This window comes from Excalfactoria chinensis, chromosome 11 (genome assembly GCF_039878825.1).
Source record: "Excalfactoria chinensis isolate bCotChi1 chromosome 11, bCotChi1.hap2, whole genome shotgun sequence".
Lineage (NCBI taxonomy): Eukaryota > Metazoa > Chordata > Aves > Galliformes > Phasianidae > Excalfactoria > Excalfactoria chinensis.
Window position 1 is genome coordinate 12,536,982 of NC_092835.1, and position 18,015 is coordinate 12,554,996.

The window sequence follows — 18,015 nt, forward strand, 5'->3', positions numbered from 1 at the left end:
TGGCCCAAACCATCGGCTGGGTGTCATCAGGTCTGCATAGCCAAAGTAACGGTTAAATAAAACCAGTGTGTCATGTTGCTAGTGATAAAATCCACACCAAGGAAATTCCACGGCTACTGCTAGAGTTCCAGCTGCAGCAATCACGGCAACTTTCTGTGGGACTGAACCAGACACCTCGTCACAGAGCAGGGCCACATGACCCGCAGGTTTGTCAGCATCCCGTTCTGCCTGACAATTGCTTAATTTTAAATTACGTGGATCTGAAGAGTTGTCAGCATTTGATACTTCCGTCAGAGTCGGCTGCTTCTTTAATGCCAAAGATGGCACTCGTGGTTAATGCGCAGGCAACTTGCCTTTTGCATGCAGAATAATCCCTTTCATCAGAGGCGCACGCTGATTCTATTTTAGTATGTAATCTTTCTGAATGAGAAAGGATGCCCAAACCTCACTAGTGGTTAATAAATACCGAGGTTACTACACAAAGTGAAACAAATGCACAGAAAAGAGAAAAGCGGTAAATGATTTGAAGTCCTAAATGCTACACATATATCCACATAATTTATGCTTGTTTTCTTCTCAGCTGAATTGGGAAACCTGTGACCTCAGAGTGCCTTTATTTATTACATCTCAATTATTTCCATGGAAACATGCACTGTGGCAATCTACCGGGCTGCCAGCTCCCTAGACCACAAAATGTATATGATGGACTTTACAAAAGCAAAAGATATGTATGAACATAAGAAAAGGGAGGAATTCTATATCCCACATACATATATATGAGCTGCCTCCTATTACTGAAAATTTCACCCAGATTCAGCCTGTTCCTTAGGTTCCCCATTAGCCAGCTCATGCTAAGACTGTAATTTACAGCCAGTTTGTGCTGAACTGAAAGCACATTTGTTGTGCCTGCAGACTGGAGGAATATTCAGAACCTTTAAGACCAGGCTCTACCCGGCTCCCCGTGGCAAAGACATTCTAGATATTTCTGCGTTGCATGGAAAACATTTCCCAGCTGTGACTTGCCAGCAAGTTACCTGCTTTGATTCACAAAAAAAAAAAAGGCTCTTGTAAACAGCGACCTGCTGTATCTTGGAGCTAGGGACAATTTTTCGTTAGAGACTATCAATGGCGAGAGATGCTGCCCAAAGGTAACGAGGTGGCAAACAAACGAGTAACAAATGCAAATATCTCGTGTCATTATGTAACGAGGTGTTCATGTTTATTAACCGGGCTTCAGAGCACACACGGTTCCGCTGACGTATGGCTGCGTCCTGCGCGTTACGTGCGGCACCTGGGCACGGAGAGCGACCGGGGAACGCGTGGCCTGCGCCGAGAGGAGCCGGGAGCCGAGGGGAGCTGCGACCGGCGGAGCTGTGACCGGCGGAGCCGTGCCTGCAGGCCGCAGAGCCCCGGCCGAGCCGGAGGGGGCAGCGAGCGAGCTTTTGTGTGAGGGGAAGGGCTCACTTTACAAAAACTTCATGGCCATTTGAAGCTGTCACTGTTTCTATTGCAATCTCCTGAACGGTGTATCTCAAAAATAATATAAAATCGCCATGGAGAGGGGGTTCGGTTCTTCCTTTGGCTAGTTGGTTAACCGGACGCTAACAACGTCTCCCAGCGAGTTCTTTAATTCCAAACGCTTTCGAGTTTTTGCTTCGCGGCCCCGGGAGCGGCGCCCTTTTGTGCTCGCACACAAAGCCCCCGGCGCAACCCACGGCCCCGCCGCTCTGCCCGCGCCCGGCAGGAGCCTGTCCGCTAAGTTGGGTGCGGAGCCGTTATAAGCGCACCTCTGCCTGAAACTGGCTATTGTTCCCTCAGCCCGAGCAAGTTTTCGGCCCTGCAGATGCTCTCGAATAAAGAAATCGGTTTTAATTCTCCCTTTCCTTCGCCACCGTTACACGTACAGAGCTGGGGGGGGAAGAGACGAGGCGCTGCCGTTCGCAGCCCGGAGGAACCGCTCGTCTCAGCCCCGGCCGCTGCACCGCGGCACCCGGTCCCCCGCCCGCCGGTCCGCTCCCGGCTCCGCCGCCAAACTTTTCTTCCCCCTGCGCCGCTCCCACCCGCGCTCCGACGGCCGAGCGCCGCTCCCCAGCGCCGGACGCGCGTCGGCTCCGCGCCCCGATTCGTGACCTCCCCCGCAGCCCCCGAGCACGGCGGCTCCGCCCGCCCCCGCGACGCCCGCAGAGCCCGCCGCGGGGCCGGAGACACCGCCAGCCGCCATTTCGGGCGCGTTCCGCGGCCGCTGCCCCGCCGGGCGGCCCTCGGCCCGCCCCCCCCACCCCGACGGCCGGGAGCGGAGCCCCCAAAATGGACGGCGGCGGCGGGCGGCTCCCCCGGCCGTTCCCCTCCCCTCGGCGCCCGGCCGGGGCCGCTTCCCGCGGGCGGCGCCGCTCCTCCTCCGGCGGGCGGCGGCGGCGGCGGCGCGGGCCGGGCCGGGCGGAGCCCGCGGCGGCGGCCGAGTCGGGGGGGATTCGCAATCCCCGCCAAGCCGGGCCCCGGCCCTGATTGGCCGCGCGCGGAGGCTGGCGCGGCGGCGGTGCCCGGCCGGCGGCGCGGGGCGGCGGGCGCTTACCTTTCACCGAGCGGGGCTTGGCTTGCTTCCTCCTGGACATGTCCGGGCGCCGCGGCTCGTCCTCCTCCCGGCGCGTCCTCCTCGCGGCCCCGCGGCCCCTGCCCGCCCTGCCTCTCCCTGCCTCCTGCCCCTCGAAACTTTGCCGGGCTGTGCGAGGCGAAGCAGCGGCAGCAGCGGGATCGATTATCGGATTTCTCACTTCTTTGCCTGTTGCAATGCGGCAAGTTCAACTCCTGTCCACCCCTCGGGCACCCAGAGGTTCTCCCCCCGGGGACAAAAAAAAAAAAAAAAATCACAGGCGCAACAGTTGCGATTTCTTTTTCTTTTCTTTCCTTTTTTTTTTTTTTTTTTTTTTCTCCTCTTTGTTGGTTTTCTCTCCTCCCTTCGATGTGCAAATCGCACCGCCACAAGCCGAGCCCCTCCGCGCCCCCGCCGCCTTTTTGTTCTCGTTAAAGTTTGCAGGCGCCCTGCGGCTCTCAGTCCGGCTCGGCACTTTGAGAATGGCACAAAAAGCCGCGCGGGGCTCCCGGGGCCGGGGGGAGGGCGCGGGGAGAATGAGCGTCTAAAAATAAGAGCGGCGCGGCGGCCCCGACAATGCGAGGCGCTCCGGGGGTGCGACCTCGCCGCGGTTTCCCTAAATCCTCCCCGGCCGCTCTCGGCCCCCCCTCGCGCCCCTCCGCTCGCCCCCGGGCTCGGCCCCCGCTCGCCGCTCACGGGGCCGGCGGCGCGGCTGCCCCGGGTGCGCGGCGCGGGGTTCGGCCGGGATGGGCTCCCCGCGGCCGGCCGCGCTCGCCGCCGCCTTCCCCCGCACGCACGCACTCGGCGGACCGAGGTAAGCGCTCCTTCGCATCGATGCCGGGGCCGCTAGCTGCCTCCATGGGTCATTCTCTGGAAGGTGGCACCGCTCCTGCCTTCATCGCTGCCGCTGCTGCCGCTGCTGCCCTGGGTTTTTATTTTCTTTAGCTCTCGCCAGCCTCCCTCTCTTTTCTTTGTCCTGGCTCCTTTTCCTCCTCCTGATCTTGCTGCTGGGGCTGCAGTGCAGACACACATAATAAAGCCAGGCTTGGCTGGAAATGTAGCTGAGTCCCAGCAGGAGGATGTGAGGAGTGGAGTCCCGGCGGGGGAGCGCTCTGATCCCGTAGGGAGCCCCGCGCAGCCTGCGCCGATCAGACGGAGAGAGAGCCAACAGCACCGAGCCATGGACGGCCCGGGAAATACAGCGGCCGCCCGCAAAACGCGGACCGCCGCCGCGGACCGGACTCGCCGCCGCCCGCGGAGCCGCACCGCACCGCTCCGCATCGCGCCGCATCGCACCGCCCCGCCCAGCACCGCGGCTCCAGCACCGGCTCAGCGGCCGCGGCTAAAGTTTGCGGGCTTTCTCCGGCACCCTCTCGCCGCCGCGGGAAGAGCGGGAGGCGCAGATTTATTTACTTTGCCCTTCCCGACGTGTTCAACTTTGCAGGGGCCGGAACGGCCCATACCTCGCTGCTAGGAGAGGGTTTTTCTGGAAAAATCCAAAATGCTTTGAACTTCTTATACTACAGCGTGCCAGGTGCCAAGTTACACTTGAAATCGCTCAGTGAGTTTCTTCTCCCACTTAGGTCGGGCTTGTTTGGTTTAAATACTCCTTACTGCCCTTAGGAGGAAGGCACTTACTCTGCTCATCACCACCTGCCCGGGCACTCTGACTGCACGCCATGGGCCTGCACCACACAGGGCACCCACATGGCCACAGCTCGCAGAGAGATGGCTTCAGTGGAACAGAAGTACTTATTTTTTTTTTGCAGACGCCATGAAAACAGCCCCCGGCAGAAGTGCTCCAACAGAAGTGCTCCAACAGAAGTGCTCCAACGCGGGGTCAGGGCAGACAGAGCGGCGCCGGGCCTGACCTGGGGGCTGCATGAAGGCATCACCTTCCTGGTAACCATTTCCGCTTGGAAAACATCTTCCTGTGTTCTTGGGTTGCATTTGGTTCTTGGTTTTGTTTTTAATATGTATCTTTTCACATTGCAAGGAATCCAAATAACTCAGGAATGAGTTTGTCATTTGATCAAGAAATTCAGTATATGAACCTGAAGGATTTTTGTAGCGCATCAAATTTGAATGGATGTTTAGTGGTGATTTTCTGCTTTCTTAAAGCTTGACAGAAACTGTTGTGTTTATTAATGTTATAATAAAGATTTACAGTTTCCTCCTATGTATGACTCCAGATTACCACCACAGACTGGACATACAGTAAAAAATGTTTCCTATAACATCGCTGTAATTGAGATATACTTCCTCTACATCCCTGCACTAACATCAAGTTGTGGGCTCAGGAGGACCAACCCAGGAGAAAGGCAGATTTTCAAAGAGCCTGCAGCCCCAATTCTGATGCCAATAAAACACAGGGATAACTCTAGTCAAGAGACACCAGTACAAAAGCTGGTACGATACCAGTTTCTGTAAAGACATAACAAGAGGTGACAGAAAAAAAAGTTGAGATATTTATATCCCAAAAAAGTAACCAGAACCATTGACAAATTCGGCCAACGTGACCCTAGATTCGTATCCGTATGGCATAAGAGTTGGACCAGAATTACTTCTGTTTTCTCATCTTATTGGAGAGCCCTAATCCCCAGGCTATCAGATTGTTTCTGTTCTCTCACTGGCCCAATGAATATTTAATTATTCTTACAAAGCAGAACAGCTTCAGCAGGACAGATTCTTATCCAGAATGTGCCAGCAGTTGGGCACTCTCAGAGGAGTTCTGAGACCCACATTCAAATCCCCATGTGATCCCGCAAGGAGGGGATTTCAACCTTAGTTGTACACGTTCCACTTGGCAAGTAATTCCCAAGCCCTTTGCCATCCCAAGTCATTTTGCTTTCCAGACCTCCAAATTTTCTACGCCTTTTAAAAAATACTTTCTAAATGCCCCAATTAATGGGGCATTTCTACAACTTTTTCCTTTTCAAAGTTCACTAAAAATATCTAAATGTTTTTCTTCTAAACAAATGAATGGAAGCATTTTCCCCCTTCTCTCTTGCTGGAGGGCCAATGGGAAGGTTCGTGTGTGAACATGTACCTGGTTTGGAGCAGCTGCTGGAAGGTGAGGAGGTGCGATCAGTGCATCCAAGCCCCTCTGCTGCACATGGCTCAGGTTTGCTCTCAGGACCATCACAAAGCAGTAACACACTTAGGAGCACTGCTGACTGCCAAGGCCTGCAGAAAGATAACCATGTTAGAGATAAAAAGAGTAGGAAACAAAGTCTGAGGTTTAAAAAATGAAGGACGTGTAAATTCATCTCTAAGTGTAGCACACACGTATATAATTATTAATTCATCCCTCTCCATTATCTTCAAACCCAAAAGCACACAGACTGCCTCCAGGCCCTGCCCCGTAAGCACATCTCTGTCCCCGTGATCTCTGACACGTGCCCGATGCCATGCTGCTGGCTGCCACGACATGCGGGCTCTGTGCACAGCCCCTCCAGGTGCAGGTAGGAACCGAGTCACTTCCCTTGCCCTGTGGTCCTGTGGCCCTCCAGCAAAGCAAGCCTGTGCCTGCAGCCCCAGGGCAGCGCAGCGTGCAGCCACCTTCACTGTTCTTAGCTCCAGAACTTCAAATCAGTAACACACATACATTCCAGGAGCACTAATAACAGGGGAAGACTTCACAGACTTGTTAAAATATCTAAGGCAAATAATACCAGCTTGTGTGCTAATTTAATGAAAACGCATTTAATAATTTAAATATGGTAATACAAGAAAGCAATAAAAATATATTTTGAACCCTTTATCAACCTTGTTTTCCCACAGATGCCATTTCTCCTTACTCTGAGAAGTTAAATGGAAGCTGCTGCCTGAGACACAACCTTGCACTGTCCTGCAGCTCACTGGGTGGCTGGAGCACTATGGGTACCACAATTCTCACTTGAAACCCTTGTGGGGTTCTACTGTAACGTGGTGTACAAGCACAGTGTGCCTAAGTTTTAAAGTCTGATGATGTTTTCAGGACTACGCTCTGCCCTGCAGTAGTGAAAATGAGCCCTCTTCTCTTTGGAGGGCCCTTATGCTATGGCGCTGTCTCAGGATGTTAATTCCATGCACACCTGGCAGACAGCATCCAGAATATTTGCACTTTGACTTACACCTTCTCAAAGTGATTATGTTTAACGTTAGCTCAAATTGTTCAACCTTGTTCAACCCTGGCACAGCCTTACAGTGGGAGAATGCAGGCAGTACCAACAGCACCTCAATGATGTATGGATTTACTGGCATTCAGCACTGAATGTGAAAACATACACATTTCTATACATAGGCATAACTGTTTTATAAAAGTGTGTCGGAGTTAGCTTGAAATTACAAGTTGCATTAAAGCAGAACAGCTATTTGAAAGAAAAAATAAAAGCTTCCTGGAAGCTGGGGTTTTCATAGAGGACCTCGATTCTGCTGGTCGTGGGGTTTGGCACCCAAGAGACAGATCCTGCTGCAGGAAATTTGGCCCCTACAAGGATCTAAACTTGCTGAAGTTAAAAAGAGAACTGTTTTCAACACATAAAAGAACCAATCAGCTGGACGCTCAATGAGTCAGCCACACCGGGATCATCTTCATCATGGAGCGCAAGAATCTACCTTAAAGTACATATTGTACGCATAGACATAGGAGATGCTCATAATGCCTATGAGAGATGTGGCAAAATGCTGACAACCCAGGAGATGCCCTGCAGCACATTCCATCAAAGGGTCTACACACAGACAAAAAGACTGAGCAGAGGGAGCTGGAGCCCAGCTCAGGCCCCAGCAGCATGAGGGGCAGGAGGCAGCGGGCAGAAGCTGCACGGAGGTGGGCAAGCACCTGAGCTCTCCATGGCAAAGGCAGGCAGGCACTGGGAAGCTGTTAAAGGCTGGATTAGTTCTTAAAAGAGATAATGTTTCCAAAACACATGGCACAATGCACTCATTCAGTCGAGAGTCAAATGTCACCGTGGATACAGCTGCAAGACAGTGTCGCTCTTTATTTACAGTAAAATATGTCAAATGGGGAACACAAAGGCATCGTCGGGATAAACGCTGGATTGGAGCACACAAAGGCAGGCGGCATCCGCAGCGCATCAGACAACCTGAATAAAAGCCCCAGCTACAATACCAGCCCAGTTTCTATGGTGTTTGTGAGTTAATGTCTCCAAACATTTTACATAAATAAATAACTGGCATCCCCCGTTTTAGCCCTAGCAGAGGACAGCCACAGACAGAATTCAGACCGCCAGGAGCTGAGAGGCAGGAACGCCGCACAGAGAGGCTGCACATGAGGGGTGGCTGCAGGCAGGACCCAGCAAGAGCAGTCATGCCATGTTGTGCTCTGGGAGCTTACAGCAAAAAAGGATCGAGCTGCTATCCCAAAGCACTGACAAACAAAGAGAAAGTTCCACTGCGAAATCTATTTGGCCGTGCACAGAATTACATTTGCTGTGTGCACCACATTAGCATTCACATATCTCTAATGACAACAGTGATTTCAAATCTTTTTCCTATCATCTACTTGTGTACAGTACCGACTTCTATCAATCATCTTTCCCTCTATTTAAAAAAACAGTCTAAAATCAAGACAGAGTAAGTGGTGCAGTTAGTGACACTTGCTGTAAAATACTATCATACACCAGAGCTGAATTTAGCTCAAATATCACAAAATACCCATCTGTAGAGGAATCACACACACACACCCCTGCACAGTTCCAGGAAAACAATCATTACTGATAACTGGGCTAAAGACACAGGCCGTGCAGTACCCTGCAAACACAAACAGCTATTTTGTCCTTTCCAGCACTCGCTGAGCAAACTGTTCATTGCAGCCTCTTCCAGTTAAGTGCCCCAGGAAGCAGTGTGGGAGTCAGACAGAGGATCTGCACTGCATGAGCAAATTGCCTTCAGGTCTAAGGTTTTTCCAGGCTTTACATCTATCTGCCTTTGAATGTTCTCACTAAGATAATTAATAGCATTATAATGTTGCTTAACAACTTATGATGCCTGTAACAAAAAAATACTGCTTTGTGTTTCCATATACTTACCACAATGCAGAGAAACTATTCTATCATCTACCTACTCTGGGTCCCCTTCATTACAGTTAGATGTGGGTCTGCAGTCCTTCTCAAAGGATTTTTCTAAGGAACAGAAAACACCCCACAGTTTGGGTTCATGAAAGGGGCTGCAGCTCCTGTGCATGCAGAACAGCGAACTGCCTCTGTGCAGCTGCTGGCCCTGCTGCAAGGCTCCAAGCCACCACCTTTTCTTACACCTGTCCTGTTCACACTAGCACAGGGCCATCCCCAGAAGCACAAGGCAGGTTGTACACCTCCATGGGAGTACAGCTGTTCAACCTGGTCTTTGCCAGCAGCTCCAGTACCATAACAAGGTGCTGAGAGCCCCAAAGTGAGCTCACCCACCTGCAATCAGGCCTGGCAGCACCCGCATCATAGAAACAACCCCAAAACACCACAACAAACATTACCAAATGCCAGCTGGGCAGCCAGGGTCTGGACCATTCTTGTAACAGCAGCCAAGCAGCAGCCTGCCCCCCGGGTCTGGGATCCTCCTGCCCAGTGATACTGATGAACACACCCCACAGCTGCACTGGCAGACCCCCAGGCACTTTAAAGAAAGTTAGTTCTTTAACATTAAGGTTTTTATGGTCCCCCCTCTGAACTGGTGTGATAGCAGCAATGAACTTGTGGTGGGAAGCAGGTAGCACTATGAGAACATGTCAAAGGGTCCTTGCCAGGTGCCAGTGTGGCACAGCACAGCCTGACACAGCATAGCACAGCTGCACAGGGCCTGTCTGAAAGCTATCCCACCCCTTCCCAGGGCATGGGTGCAGTGAGGCTCCAGCCAGCATTGGTGGCCAAGTCCAGAGTAGCCCTAATCTCATGTTGGGAGCCACCTCCACTAGGGACCAGCACATGACTGAGCAGTACCTCCTTTTGAAAGAGGAAAAATGTATCACAGGCCTCCGGATGGGAGCTCCTTCTGGTGCATTTCTGTTTTGAGCCTTCCAGGGCAGCTGGGGGGGGAGGGGGGGGTTGCTTCAGGGCCATCACAGGCACAGCAAGGAGCAGCCGGAGGGGCATGAATTCCTGCCAGCGGCCAGCCCAGCGGGTCATGGCAACGGGAGCCAAGGGAGGAAAATGAAGCAGCAGGAGCTGTGAGAAAGCAGTGGCATGGCAGGGGGTGAGGAGCACACAGTGCTGGCAGCTTAGCTCTGCAGCCAGTGGGAGGGAGCTCACATGGGCTGCACCAGGCCATGCGTCCACTGCTTTGATTCATGCTCCAAGCACAAAGGCTCAGGGTTTCAAGCATTACACATGCCCCATGTTAGCAAAACCCAAATGTTTCCCACATGTTCCCAAAGAAAGCTGGTGAAGCCATGAGCCTATGGCAGCACTGCCTGGCAGCAGCCCCAAGTGGCTGAGCCATACTTCATGCCCATACCAGCACCATTCTTCTACGGGCACATGGCTGCTTGGAGGTGTGCTGGCAGCACAGCTGTGCCCCTGCCCTGTGTGCCAGTGGTGCTCCATGCAGGCGCTGTGTGAGGAGGAACACAAGCTTTGCAGAAATATGTATTTTTATATCAGAGTAAAAAAATCCTGTTGGCATTTCAGCCAAATGCATGTCATTAATGCAGAGCAATGTATTCAGCATGAGCATACCTGATGCAGGAGGCTGAGAAGGAACAATACATCTATGTGGTCCCTACTCAGAGCTGGGCCAGAAGGGGGCAAATGACAGTGAATCCTGCTAGCTCTGCTTGCACCTGTGCTGGATCAACCTTAGACACTTGTTCCAATGCCATGAGCAAAACATGTTACAGGTAACACGCTTTGGATATGGAAATGGTTGATGGCAACTGCAGGCAATGTTTCTGCATTCAATTGAAAACTGATGGGATTTACCTGGCAGTTGCTATCTAGCCAGGGTGGCAGTGGTGCAAAATATTCAGTCACCCAGTGAACAACATCAGAATTCATTTGAGTTCTGAATAACCACACTTCTGAAAATGTCATGAAATGAACGTTCAAGAAAATAAGCTTGAAAATCTTAAAGGCAAGTGCTGCATCCCTGATGGGTTCCACATGCTGCAGGCACAGGTCCCTCCAGGATGTGACAAGCCGCATGTCCCTGCTAAGTCCAAGACCTCACACTGGGCAGAAACACATCTGGAAATGATGGATGAGGCTTAGACACCAACAGAAAGCAAAACATGGAAGGCTGGCAAAGAGTGAGTTGCTACATGTTGCGAGTCCAAATAAAACCAATGTTTTATAGGGGGTCTAATCCATTATTCTTGTGCAAATTATATGTGCATTCTCTAATATATACATCTCCACAGCCATAAACACAAAACAGAAGGACAGAGAAAGAGAAATCTTGCTGAACAAGGGAGTTACACACTGTAGGAATGCAGGAGCCTGTGATCTGTGTTATTTCTTTGCTTAAGGCCACCTAGCAACAGCACATAGGTTAATCCTCCACAGACTGAGCAGACAGCATCAGCCAACAGGAAAACAAAACATCCCTGCCAGAAAAAAATCAGAACAAGAATTGCCCATTTGTGAGAGGGTTGTAGGAACAGGTATACGCCACAATCCTGCAGAAGGAAGATTTCCTCGTAAATAGAGTTATTGTCCACCTTGTTATTAAAAATACAAAAAGAGCTTTACAACCTTCCCAGCATGGCCCTATGGGAGCCCAGCTCTGTGGGGAGCTGGGGATGTGCTGAAGGCTGTTTTCCACCTCAGATCACTGCTGCATCCCCTTCTGCAATGACCAAGCCTCCGGAGACATAACCCTCTGCCTGGGGCCTGCAGCACCTGCACAGGTATGTTCAGCTTTCTACAAACCCCTCTTGGATGTTAACACATGCTGTCACCTTCTTTAAACCACCATTTGCAGCAACCCAGCCCCCACTGTAGTGGTTCTCTTGTTATTTAAGATTTGGGAGGCTTAGCCAAGCAGTTTGTCCTAGCAAAAAAGGCATTTCTTTCTGTATTTGCCCAAGACCAGTGCCACGTGGTATGCAAGCTGCAGGCAGCTTTGTGATTGCTCCCTTTCTGCTGCCCACCAATAGATGGTAGCAGCACCGCTGCCATCACACCACACTCATGGCAGGAGACAGCTTCTGTTCCCCACCTGGATGCAGATTTACTGGCCTTGCTCAGCTGAGGCACTCCCAGAGCCATCCTGCAGATGAGCGCACCTACAGGTGCAGTGGCTTCTGATGCAAGGCTGTGGTGAGGGTTGTGGGCAGGCAACAAGGCCACAGCTCCGTACACCCAGGTAGAGATGCTCCCACTGCTGGCGTGGAGGGAGCTCCCTTTGACAGAGCAAGCCCTGGCCAGGAGGGAGAATCGTGCCACCCTCAAGATACACTTCATGGTAGAACAAACACTCCAGCTCTGCTCCAGGGGCTTTTCCTGGCTCTGCAGACTACCTGGAGGCTTGTTGTAATCGACAACACCATTAACAGAAATGCAGCTACCCTTGACTGAAACAGAAATGTTCGCATGGTCACATCTCTGATCAGAGACAGGTCTTTCCTAGTGCAATGTAATTCATGTTCAAATTGCAGCAATAAGGCAGACTTTGCAGCTGTTCAGATGTCTTTGGAGGAGGCCATTATACTTCACCTTTTTAATGCTTTATGTATTACAGCTTTATTTTCACCTAAGGCTGTGATCCTAAACTTCCTTACAGCCTTATCTACAACCCATATTTCAAAGTTTAATCTTCCTGCCCCTAAACGTAGAATAAAATAGCTTGCAAAAATGGCTGCAAGAAAGCTGCAATTTCTGTGCTTTCACAGCCCCTCTTCATAAGTCCTGTATAGGTACTATTCCTCATGGAGCCAAAAACTTCATGGAGAACAACTAGAGCTAGAAGATATTTCTTGACCCAGCATAACACTGTCCACTCCGTCTGGTGGAGAGATTATGAAATTTTAATTGGTCTGAGAGCAAGATATCACTGTAATTGGAGCCCAAGCGCCGTTGTGAGCCTGGAGCTAGCACTTGCTGGAAATCCTCAGCCCCCAGCAGCAGCCCCAGTGCCCGAACCTGCCTGTGCTGCTGAGAGGAGCTGATGCACACCCTCCCCTCTGCTTGCCTTGCAGCCACCGGCTCACTTCCAGAACAAAAGGTTCTGTAAAGGAAGGATGCTTGGGATCCTCAGGGCTTCCACCTCCCTGCGGTGCAGCCAGCAGCAGGGACAATGAGAACATCCCAGCCCTGGAGGTGCAGATGTTCTTTGTCAAAAACGAGTGTATGGGCAGAGCTGGTGACTCAAAATATATATATATGTTATTTTTTAATATATAGGATACACACAGCGTTCACTAAGGCAAAACTGGGAACAGCATGCGGGATCCCTAGGGATGTCCCTGTCCCACTCCACTCTGTCCCCTCCCTTGGTCCACAAGTGCCCAGCGCAGCAAAGCAGGGCAGCCCAGCTCACGGAACCCACAGCAGGAAGGCAAACAAGTCACCAGCAATGAAAACACTTGGCATTAGCAGAGGCGTTTTCATCTGAACAAAGCATTTTGCAAGCCATGCTGAATTCAATTATCATAGCCTTTATTTCTTAATTCATTAAGAAGCACAGACTGCTTTAGGATCTCATAACTGAAATCAAGTTATAAGACACTGACTATATTAACTTTTTCTTTTTTTTTTTTTTTTTTGGTAAAAAAGAAGTATTAAAAAGAATTATTAAAAATCAGTCTATATTGAGTGGGAAGGGAAGGAAATCCACTTTGTGGCTGCAATAAGCTCTATTTCCACTAAGACTTTCTAGTTGTGCCATTCAGGAGGGGCACCCCATGAACCTGAACCCAGGCCCAGGACCCTGCCCTGGAGAAACCCAGCACGGTTCTCGGAGGGGCGCAGAGCTCCACAAGCAGCACCCAGCCCACGGGGTTGGGACAGCACAGGGCAAGCCAGGGCTGTGCCAGGAAGCCCCAGTCACTAGTGAGCACAAATCCCAACACAAGGGCCCCATGGTTGCTTTCCCACTGAGGAACTCTACGCTACTGAGAAAATTAAAGGTTGGAAGTTCATTACTGGGACAAGTAGAGCACAAACTTTTGCAAAACACCTAATTAATTAGCATCATCTTGACCTGAAAGAGAAACTCTAAGGAGAGCTAGTAGAAGGCTGATTCCTGCCAGGGCTCATTGCTTTTAAGTACTATTACTATTGATTATAGCTTATTATTTTCCTTTATTAAAAAAAGAAAAAAGAGGAAACAGAAATTCAATGGGTTTTCCATCAGACTAGTTCCAAGTAAGTCTATTCACATTGCAAGGCAAAACAGCATTGCACATTTAGATGCTATTAATACTTTGTTTCTAATTAAATTACACCAGAAATTGTGCAGGATATTTCTGTCCCCATACTTATTCTAGCCCAATCGCCTCTTGACTAACACCCTCATGCACTAGGAATTAAAGTGTGACCTCTAACTTTTTTTGAGGGAGATGTGCTGTTTTTAACATTAACAGATCCATCTTTTCACTGCTCCTTGAGCAGGGCTGGGAGGAGAAATGTAATTACACACAATGGGGGTATAATTCCTGCATTAGGAGTGACATTACAGTGACAGGTAGCAAGATATAACAGTACAACAGCTTGTGTGTCACTCCATTATGGACTGCTGGCAGCCTACTGCCCCACTGCAAACCAGTCTTGGGAGTGATGGTGCTGTAGATCACAAGGGACTGAACAAACGAAAAACACTGGTGGAAAATGCATGTAGGGTGGTTCTGGAGGTGCTGAAAAGACACAGAGCTATTTGAGAAGAGAAATGAAAATCCAGAAAGATCCAGCCCGAAACTTTAGCACAGCAGCCCAGCGAGAGCCTGGCAGCAGGAGCTCCACCAGAGCCATGCTATTACCACTCCCACCAGAAGCCAGACTCTGACACGTTAATTACAGCAGCCGTTGTGCCGCCGGCACGGTGCAAAACCGCATGGCAACAGCCCCTCGGAAAGCAGATCACCGCACTGTGCCTCCTCACGTGACAGTGCTGAGAGCTGTGAGGAAGAACTGGGTTTTCTTTAAAGACAGAAATTTAAACCAGTTTGGTTTGTGATCTCCATACAGAGAGCACCCACAACAGCAGCCCACGCAAGGGGAATCTCAGTGATCTCCAGCACCTGCCACATCCCTGTGTTCCATGCAGGTTTCCAGCTCCTTGTAGATCTCATTCAGCTGCACAAACCAGCAGCCAAAGCCCTCTGCAGTGACAGCCTGAGAACAGCGAGTAAACATCAGCCTTCAAGCACACTTAGCATTAAATAGCATTGCTTTTGATGTCATCGTAACTTTTAAGCAAGTCAGAGGCAAATTATGATTATATAGAATAGGGCAACCACAAATGCTCACAACACAAATATAAAACCTAAAATGAATGGTTATTGCATCATACAGTAATAGATGGCTGTCATCCTTTTTTGGAAACCTTCTATGTCCCCGAAATAATGGACCCCTGGAAAACAGCTGGGGTTGCATACAGACTAAACATCATCACTTACAGCAGCTGTCACTCTGCATAGCCTTTGAGTTTTGTTTCCTTGACCTGCTGGTCACTGAGGCCTAATTTGTGCTGACCAGAAGCAAGAGGCAGAGTGGATCTCATTCTGAGCCTTCCTGAAGCCAGCTGCCTTGCAAATAAGGTGAATTTCTAAGATGGAGGCAGGATCTTATTCCAAAGGGCTCACTTTTGCTCTTTTTTTGTTTTTCTGTTTTGTTTTTCCTATCAGTTGAGCAAAGAGCTAGTGAAAGTATGGATATGATGATCCCATTTCATAGCAGGAGGGGCCTGAGCCACCCCTGAAACCGCTTCCATATCCGCACTTCTGTGTTTATCTGGCCCTAATATCTTATATATATCTTATATAGCCTAATATCTTATAGCTTCCCAAATCTTTTTGTGTCCAACATCAACAACTGCATGAGCTTCCAGTGGATAATCCACTCAGAGCTTCCAGGCCAAGCAGCCCATTTCAGTGAGTTTCAGGATACTCATCCTGCAGCATGTGGTGCCAGTGGGTTCCCATGCTGACTAGGTGGTTTCAGCAGGGATGAACCCTGAGCCCACTTGGGACAAGCGGCATTCCCGTGCTGTCCCCTGCAGCCATCCCCACCACACTGTGTCCAGCTGCAGCTCTGATTTCCCACCCACATGTGGCCAGCAGCAAAGCTCCTGGAGGAGCACATGGATCCCGAGATGTGGGAGCACTGCACATGCTACTGGTGACTGGCCAATGAAACATCTGCAACAGCACCGATAAAGTCTCCTCTGTGCAGGTAGCCTCATCTTCTGTGTTGTATTTGGAAGCTACAATACAGTGCTTCTCACATGCAGTACAAATTGCTCTGCAATTTTGTGAGGATCATCCCAAATGAGTTGAGCATCCAGAGCTCCCATGAAGGTCATTGGCATCTACAGGCACTTGGCTCTTCCACACATGGAAGGTGCTTTACCTTTTCTGCTGCCAGGGCAAGAAGTTAACAAGGAAGCTGAGAGCAGAGTCCATACACACTTCAAAGTGTATTGCAGACTGGTGAGACACACACAGTGAACACAGAGGGCTCCCTGACTGCTGGAGCTCCCAACCCTGCCAAAGAGGTGACATGGCTGTATACCACAACCACAGTCCTGCTGCTGGAGAGGGTACAATATCGTCATGGCTCTTGACATGGCGTGCTGCTTCTCACCACTATTAATTACTCTTAAAGCATATTTTCTCTTTACAGAACTGTTTTGTGTTTATAAGTACTTACTCTCTGTGATACTCTTTTCCACAGTTTTAAGAGCCCAGTGGCATATGTTTCCACTGCTCATCTATTTGAACCTCTTCTCAGGAACACATTCAACCGGTAGGAGACAGTGCAAGCTGGGTGACTATACGAAGCAGAGGCAACAACAACTTGCCATGAGTTCTCATTTTCTGCCTTCTTGATACCAGTTTCCAGAGCACTGACAGCAGTCTGTCAAAAAGCATTATTGTGAAGTGATATCTACAAGTGCTGATATTGACTTACTGTCTGGGCAAAATGTCTTCTTGTCTCCTTCCAACAGAGCTCCACACAGCATGGGCACTGTCTCTGGGGAGCAATCTGAATCAAGTTTTAAGCTGGCCGCCATCATGGTAGGAACATTTCCTCCGCCTTTTCCCTTGTCCTCTGTCTGCTGTGGTCCCTACTCGCTCCACAACGCGGAGGTCAGCCAGACCCATGCAATTAGAGAGATCGTCTGCAGCTGACCTTGAGCCTGCCGGGCCCTTTCAAGCGCAGGCAGTCTATCAGCACGGTACAGAAAATAGCGGAGATGTGCGCATAGGCAGGAGGACGAGATTGTTAAGACATTTTTCTTCCTCACACTCCGCAAACTAAGACAGTACCTCTGCCACTTGGGTGAACTTAGGTTATTCCCACTCATATCTGGCAGCCCATGGCTTCCTCCTTCATCTCAACTGCTGCTATTTTTGTCCTGTGATGTCTGTACTTTGGCACTATTGGGAGTGGATTGTGTGTGGATCACTAACTTTCGGACAGGTCAGCCGTCTCAGCCTGAGCACCACTAGATGGATACTAATAAGAGGAAACAAATACATCAAAGAAGAGACTCTCTTTTTCCCTTCATATTCTTCTCACAGGCACACTGCTTTCTTCTGCTCTTGTCACTGCCCTTTCTAGCTCTGTGTTCATGCTCTGATTTCTGCGGATAGTGCCATATCAAGGAGGGGGACAGCTGACTTTTCAGATCTGCTGGAACCATCCAACAGGCTCACATGAAGCCTCCCTTCTAAAGGGAGGATGCAAAAAAGATGACAGATGGGACAAACTGCATGCAAAATGTAACAAAACAGAGCCATGGCTGGCAGGGGACAAGCAGAGAGGCTGCAGGGAACCCTGGCGGCACCCATACATGATGATGCAGCACCAATGCAGAAGCTCCAGGGACCAGAGTCCCCCTAACCATGCTGACAACAGCTGGAGGCATGCATGTGTCTCAGCAGCACTGGCACAGCTGTCTCCAGGGTCTAATGTGGACAGAAATGTCTTTGATCAAGTGGCAATGCCAAAAGAGAACTTCTTCCAGTCTAGCTGATAAGATGCTCCAGTTGAGAAAATCTTCAATAGTGAACTTCTTCAATGGTGATCTGGCAGTTAACAAGGGATCTGGAGCTCTTCCTGTGGATTTAAGTAGTTGAATGCCAGGAGTTCTGTGGAAGTGTTCTCTGGGAATATCTCCCAAAGCAGGCTGGGTCACATCTACGAAGCCAAGAATTCCCTGTGGGACAAAGGTTGCCAGGCTATAGGGCATTTAGTAAGGCACAGGGAGCAGGGTGGCAAACCCACTTACAGCAGCTGAGTAAGACTGCAGGGTATTGATAAGGATTCACA

The 18,015-nt window shown here is 50.1% G+C and overlaps 1 protein-coding gene and 1 long non-coding RNA gene across 3 annotated transcripts in view; both read right to left on the reverse strand.

Moving 5' to 3' along the window:
* Positions 1–3,239, reverse strand: part of ZNF423 (zinc finger protein 423) — a 193,673-nt gene extending 190,434 nt beyond the window's left edge. The window contains exon 1 of one of the 2 annotated variants that reach the window (XM_072346064.1): positions 2,573–3,239. In XM_072346064.1, the coding sequence (XP_072202165.1) occupies positions 2,573–2,612 (40 nt within the window). In that variant the 5' untranslated portion in view covers positions 2,613–3,239. The remainder of the gene's footprint in view (positions 1–2,572) is intronic. The other variant, XM_072346066.1, reaches the window with a different exon arrangement.
* A 2,409-nt stretch (positions 3,240–5,648) lies between these two features.
* Positions 5,649–18,015, reverse strand: part of LOC140257075 (uncharacterized) — a 32,191-nt gene continuing 19,824 nt past the window's right edge. Inside the window, exon 3 of the long non-coding RNA XR_011904945.1 lies at positions 5,649–5,776. This is a non-coding gene — a long non-coding RNA (uncharacterized lncRNA). The remainder of the gene's footprint in view (positions 5,777–18,015) is intronic.